Raw genomic sequence first — 7,314 nt, 5'->3', positions numbered from 1 at the left:
GCTGTGTACTAGGGGGAAAATGGGACACATAAAGCATGTGTTGAGAGCTTAGAACTCCCTAGAACTCCAGACTGAAATATTATTAAAGATAATTTGCAGATCATTAAGATTTGATGATGGAAGGGCGTAAAGAGAGATGAATAGTTGATATATGGAGAGTTTTCCTCCTGACAAAAACTGGGTCCTGGTAGCTGAGATATGAGGATTGCAGTTTGAAGCCAGCCTGGGAAAGAAAGATTGTGACTTGTAACTCCAGTTAATCATTGCAAAACCGGAAGTGGAGCTATGATTCAAAGTGGTAAAGCCCTAGCCTTGAGCAAAAACAAGCTCAGGAATGGCGCCCAGGCCCTGAGTTCAAGCTCCATGACTGAAACAACAACAGCAGCAACAGAAAGAAACCTAGCTTTTTTGGAACCAAAATATAGTTTGTCATGTAATTTAGAAGTTTCTACCAGGCTTGTGTAAATTAGATTACGGGCCTCAGGCCCCACTTTGGGATCATCCCCTTTGCTATGTCATTCTGCAGTTGTTATGAATGGAATTCAGAGGACTTCTCTTCTGGCTTCTCTTTCTCTTTTCTTCTAAGAGGAACTCAAGAAGGGACACCAAGGGACACATTAAAAGGGAAAGTGAGGTGATGAGATGTCCTGCCTTGAAGTCTTGATGTGGAGGCGTCTAGGAAATCAGTGGCTTAGTGACTTGAGCTTTGTATGTGCTAGCATTCTTCTTCCTTTCCTTTCCTTTCCTTTTTCTTTTTCTTTATGCCAGTCCTGGGGCTTGAACTCAGGTCCTGGGTACTGCCCCTGAGCTTCTTTGCTCAAAGCTAGTGATTTACCACTTGAGCTACAGCTCCGCTTCCAGCTTTTTAATGGTTAACTGGAAGTAAGAATCTCATAGACTTTTCCTAACTGGGCTGGCTTTGAACCTTCATCCTTAGATCTTAGCCTTCTGAGTAGCAAGGATTACAGGCTTGAGCCATCGATGCTTGGCATTTGAAATTTTATATTCTTTGACTGCTAAACATTTTAGAAATTCTAGGAGAAATCTAAAAGAGAAAATAAGTGACTCTTTAATATTCTTTAAGAGGCAAAACTTCAAAATTAATACACATTGAAAAATTTTAGTATTCTTGGAAATACTGTAGAGCAGTTAGGGCAGGTAAATTACCTGCAGCTTTATCTGACATGACAGGGACACTTATGGTAGCTGTTGACAAAGAACCCCAATGACTTAGAAGAACTGGTGGGACATCTGAGCTCACTAATACATTTTCCTAGAGTGAAGCGAAGCTTGAGAAAATAGATGGATTAACAGTTGGGCGTCACAATTAAAGACAGTTATTTTATTAAATCCATTCTCACATCCTTACCTTGAATGGAAAATAGCCAAAGTATTGGAGCCTGAACCAAGGATGTTAGGTGTGACTCCCCTTTTTGGGTAATGTGGATTTCAGGTGGCACTTCTGAGGACCGTGCAGGCAAAGAATTGATATAGGTCAGTAGTAATTTTTTGAATCTTTACTAATCAGTTTGATAGGCAAAAGGGATTTTCTTTTTCAATTGAAAAAGAATAATAAAGGAGCATTGCAAACATTTTATAGTAGGGAATAAATATTAACCTACTCACAGAGGTAGCTACTGTCAAGCAGCTGAGGTGAGTCCTTTTATACATTTTTTAGGCCAATATGAGCATATGTCCCTGGATTAGATTATATTCTGGAATTTTGTAAAATAATTTTAAAATATGATTTATCTATTGTTTTAGATTATATATTGCCCTTTTATAATACTTAATGCCTCTGAACAAAATGAAATGATTGTCTTGGATAGCTACCTTTATACATCCTGCATGAGAAAACACTAAGCTAATACAGAAACTGGAGCTAGGTAAAACCTAATTGTATGAGGAAAACAACTTGAAATTTAAATGTTTTATCTAGCATTGAATTATACTATGATAAGAAAATTCACACTGATTGTACTCTGGCATATTTTTGTAATTATGCTGGAGAAATAAGCAATTTAGAATTATCAGCTAGTGCCTTGTGGTCTTGTCCAGTGTTAACTTCAAGGTCTTTCTCTGGCTGCATAATTGTTTGAAAAATACACAGTGAAACAGTCTAACTTAAGTTTGTCCACTTGAGTGGGTTTGATTACTTCCTTTTCTGAATTCAAGATGACCTTCTTTAGACCTTACCCCAATCAATACACATGCCACTTGGACTGCTCTCTAAGCAGTAGCGTCAGATAACACTTCTCTTTGAAAGTGACTCTACTTGCAAAATTAAAGTGCCAATCTGATGCTTTGTATTTAATGTATAAAAAATACACTCAGAAAGCTTTAAGTGACTAGAAAATGGTCCAGTACAAAGTACCTGCATTTACTTTTCCTTCCTTGCAAACCATTGTAAATAATAGTAAATTGACTTTACACATACACACTCTTATCTATCTCTACGCCTCTCCTCTATTCCTCTCTCTCTCTCTCTCCCCCTTTACCCTCCCCCTTCCCTCAAACAAATTAAATAACAGAAGAGACAAATATAAGAAATATTTTAAACTGAAAAGCCAGTCAATAAGAGTCCATAATTAAGCAGATTTAGGAAAACAGAATTCTAATAAGAGTAGTCTATAGTGTCATTACAATCCCAATTTATATCACAGAACCTCTGAGAGATTGAACAGTTGTTACAAATATTTATCTAATGTAAACATGGAATACACTAAACTTAAGTAACGGTACTATAAAGATGGAGACAGAATGTGTGCAGGTTAAAGTCAGAATTGTGAAAGAGAACTTGACCCTTGTCTTCCATAGTTAGTAGGAAATTTAGACACTGCCTGAAAGTAAAAACTCCAGTAATAACTAATGAATGTTCTCCAGTGCCAAAAGATCAGTTGAAAGGATTGAATGGGGCTGTTCCTGGGAAGTGGAAGATGGATATGTCATCTGCAGGTGGGAGTTTCTGGGGACCTAATATTATGGGGCTGACAGTAATAATTTTTAAAATTTTTGTTTTTGTATTGTTACTACAAAGGTGATGTACAGTGGGGTTACAGTTATGTAGGTCAGGTAGTGAGTACATTTCTTTTTAGAGAGTCTCACCCCTTCCCTCACTTTTCTCCCAGTTTTTCCCTCCTGTCCCCACGTAATAATTTTTTTAAACTAATTAATTTTAAACTAATTTTCTCTTGATATTATGTTCATATATGACTTGTTTGTGTGTGTGCTGGTACTGTGTGTGACTTGAACTCAGGGCTAGGGTGTACTCTTTAGCTTTTTTTAATAAAAAAATTACTTTACATTTTTTATTACTGTTGTAAAGGTGATGTATAGAGAGGTTACAGTCCCTTTAGCTTTTTTGCTTAAGGCTGTCACTATACCACTTGAGTCACCTCTGCTTCCTTTTTTTTTTTTTTTAATGGTTTATTCAAGATAAGAGTTTCCAATTTTTCTGCCCAGGCTGGCTTTGAACATTCAATCCTCAGATCTCAGCCTCCTGAATTGCTAGAATAATAGGCATGAGTAACTGGTACCTGGCCTTCCTATAAGACTTGTAAAAATAAAATTAAAGTTTGAAAGTTCTGCACTTTGTATAGAATTTTATCAATTCTAAAGTGTACAGTTTTTTCACATTTTATATTATCACCAAAATTAGGATACATGTTAAAATCTATGTTGTCTTAAATTTCCTGAGGTATGACAGTTCAGGGTTGTGATATCAACTTTATTTGTGGATAACATAAGTATAATAACCTTTTTATTTCTTTATTTTTAAAAGATTACAGGACTAAGTCTACCTCTTCCTCCCAAAAAGTTGATTGGGAACATGGATCGTGAATTCATAGCTGAGAGGCAGAAAGGTCTTCAGAATTATCTCAACGTTATCACCACAAATCATATCTTGTCTAACTGTGAGCTGGTTAAGAAGTTTTTAGATCCAAACAACTATTCTGCAAACTACACAGGTAAGCCTAAAGGAGCTATGAATTATGATCTTGTAGGACACTAGACTTAGTAGGAGATAAATATCTGGAAAAAACTGGTATGTTTATTTCTGAAGACTTAGTTGGTTGTAAATTATTTTTAGTTTTGTAATGTCTGCCCAGATAGTTAAGTGATCACTTTTAGCACATATTTATAGTCTTTTTAAAAAATCCTTCTGTCAGAGAGGGAGCAAATAATCCAAAGTAATATATACAGTAATCTCAATTTTTTTTGGGGGGGTCCGGTTGTGGGGCCTGAACTCTGGGCCTGGGCGCTGTCTCTCAGCTCTTCAGCTCAAGGCTAGTGCTCTACCACTTGAGCCACAGCGCCAGTTCCGGCTTTTTTCTTTTTGCTTATGTGGTGCTGAGGAATTGAACCCAGGGCCTCAGGCATGCAAGGCAAGCGCTCTACCACTGTGCCACCTTCCCAGCCCCATCTCAATTTTTTTGTACTTGGATTTTTTATACAGGGAATCTGATTTTTCCATAGATTTACTTTAAACCAAACAGTGATTCAGAAGGGTCTTTCCTATTTGTTCCTTGGAACACTCATAGAAGATAGCTCTCTTCTACATCTTCCTCCATCACCACCATGTTGCCAGGGATCTGAAATGGAAAATGGCTTCTGTTCCAATATGAGTTACACAAACAGACCAGCATCAATAACCTCATGTCAGCAGAATGGTGTGCTTTCAGCAGAAGGAAGAAATAAATATTTAATAAACTCTGCTGTGGCCTTGAAGATACCAATAGAAACTACCATAGACTTGAACCAATAAATAGAATGCAGTTGATTGTTTAAAACTTAGCTATGCTTGGGGGCTTTGTAAATGGAAATCTGGATATGTTAGTTTTATGGCTAAGAGAATAGGTATTATCCTATAATTGTGTCTTTAGAACATTGTTATTGCTAGGCACTGGTGGCTCATACCTATAATCCTAGCCACTCAGGAGGCTGAGATCTGGGCATCATGGTTCAAAACTAGCCCACGCAGGAAGTTACATCAGACTCTTTATCTTCAGTTAACCACCACCAAAAAAAAGGTGGAACTGTAGTTCAAGTGGTAGAGTGCTTGTCTTGAGCACAAAGCTTAGAGATAGCACTGAGGCTCAGAGTTTAAACCCCAGGACTGGCATGCAAAAACCTACCACCAACAAAAAACAGAAATATTTTAAAGTAGAGGGAGATACTTTTCATTTTCATCCCTTTTAATAAGAACCTCAGCAAGTGAGGTTTATAGTTTGTGAAGTTCTCCAAGTGATTCCATTTTACAGCCAAGCTTAAAACAAAACCAAACCACAGTCCCTTTGAGGCTTGCTATTCACAATGTTGTTTCAGACCTACGGCAATGACATGAAGGAGGAATTTGTGGAAAGTACAGAATTCAGGTTCAATCCCAGACTTGCTGAGTCAGGATCTGACTTGAACAGGTGCCCCCCAGCTGGCTTGTGTACACATTAAAGTATGAGAGGCCTTGCTGTGGAGTGAAGTTGCTGTGGAAGTGCCATATAGACCAAGGAAAATGCCTTTTCAGAATTCAGCAAAGAGAAGGAAAATTTATTTCAAACTCCCCCCTTTTATTTTGTTTGATGTTAGAGAACAACCTCATAGACAGAACTGGAACCCTCAGGACAACTTCATTTCTGAGAGAATAACATCTTCTGTGGCTTTCTCCACGTTCCACCTGTTACTGTTCCCACAATTCTCAGCAAATCATTTAGATTGGCTTATCAAGTCAGCCTAACTCAGCCCTCTTATTTTGCTGATTTTATTTCCTGAGAGTATCTGTTGATTTTTTTCCTGAAAACAAGCATTCAGATGTAGTGCACATGTACTGATTCTGTTCACTCAACCAGCATCACACACCTGCTACACCATGCGCCAGCCACTAGGCTGAGTGTAGGGACTGCAGGCACAAAGCAGATGAGCTTCTTGTTCTCAGGGAGCTCAATGTAGAAGTACATGGGTTTACATGAGTCCATACTAGAAGGGGTCTTTATTTATTTATGTTTTTGGATGGTCATGGGGCTTGAACTCTGGGCCTAGGTGCTGTCCTGAGCTCTTCAGCTCAAGGTGAGTGCTGTACCACTTGAGCCACAGTGCCACTTCCTGTTTTCTGGTAGTTAATTGGACCAAGGGCCTCATGCATGCAAGGCAAACACTCTACCACTGAGCCACCTTCCCAGCCCCTGGTAGTTAATTGGAGATGAGTCTCATGTACTTTCCTGCCTGGTTTGGCTTTGAGCTATGATCCTCAGAGCTCAGGCTCCTGAGCAGCTAGTATTACAGGTGTGAACCACCAGCGCTCAGTTTAGAAGGGATCTTAAAGCTGTTGCCTTGAGAGTTTATCTTGTTATCTTTCAGTAAAAGAAAATATGAAAGTCCTCAGTTGGGTGTGCTTTAACCAGTGTTGTACATTTGTGTGACTATATTCTGGCCTGGTTTTTTTTTTCAAGTTAAAATATTGTTTGGCTCTTGGAAGGTTATCTGATCTTTTTGGTTTGGGTTTTTTGTTTGTTTTGTTTTTCCCTCTACTATACCTCCTCCCTCTGCTGTTATTCTTGATCTTTTCCTTCCATGACAGCATGATGGATCATTAGGAGTGTAAAGCAGATGTGGAGAGCGGTATAAAAAGGCTACTTCTGGTAGAATTTAAATGCTCACAAGTCTAGCCACACTGTAGAGGGTAGAGTCCTGTAATAATATATGAGAAGTGATGATTTACTTCCCCCTTTGAATGAAATGTCAAAAGTTGTCTTGCCTCTGGCAGACTCTCTAGTAGTATCAGGAAAGGGAAACCCAGGCTCCCTCCTCCAGCCAGCTCTCTAGAATCATTCTTGAAATGCATAGCATGGCTGAAGTTCCCAGATGCATGCCACCTATTTCCCAGCTGTGGTTCTTAGAGCAGAGCCACTTCTCCCTTTGAGTATGGATACTGTTTCTTTTCAGTTTCTAAATGGTCTGTGGTTACCACCTTTGCTTCAGCAGGATTTGAGTTCTGTGTTCAAGCATTCACCAGGACTGGAGGCTCACTCCTGTAATCCTAGCTACTCTGGAGGCTGAGATCTGAGGATTACAATTTGAAGCCTGCTGGGGCAAGAAAGTTCATGAGACAGTAAAAAAAAAATCTCTATGCTAGCCTTGAGCTGAAGAGCTGAGGGGCTGCACCCAGGTCCAATGTTTAGTCCCCACTACCAACAAAAAATAAATACATAATAAATAAAAAATCTGGGCTGGGAAGGTGGCTCAGTGGTAGAGCACTTGCCTTGCATGCATGAAGCCCTGGGTTCGATTCCTCAGCACCACATAAGCAAAAAGAAAAAAGCC

The 7,314-nt window shown here is 39.0% G+C and overlaps 1 protein-coding gene across 3 annotated transcripts in view; it reads left to right on the top strand.

Moving 5' to 3' along the window:
* The first annotated feature begins 3,780 nt into the window (after nt 1-3,780).
* Nucleotides 3,781-7,314, top strand: part of Pxk (PX domain containing serine/threonine kinase) — a 54,426-nt gene continuing 50,892 nt past the window's right edge. For all 3 annotated transcript variants that reach the window (XM_013010465.1, XM_013010466.1, XM_013010464.1), the window contains exon 1: nt 3,781-3,968. In XM_013010465.1, the coding sequence (XP_012865919.1) occupies nt 3,830-3,968 (139 nt within the window). In that variant the 5' untranslated portion in view covers nt 3,781-3,829. The remainder of the gene's footprint in view (nt 3,969-7,314) is intronic.

This window comes from Dipodomys ordii, unplaced genomic scaffold, assembly GCF_000151885.1.
Source record: "Dipodomys ordii isolate 6190 unplaced genomic scaffold, Dord_2.0 Scaffold12, whole genome shotgun sequence".
Lineage (NCBI taxonomy): Eukaryota > Metazoa > Chordata > Mammalia > Rodentia > Heteromyidae > Dipodomys > Dipodomys ordii.
The sequence above is the reverse complement of the archived record's forward strand: the minus strand, read 5'-3'. Positions and strand labels throughout refer to the sequence as shown.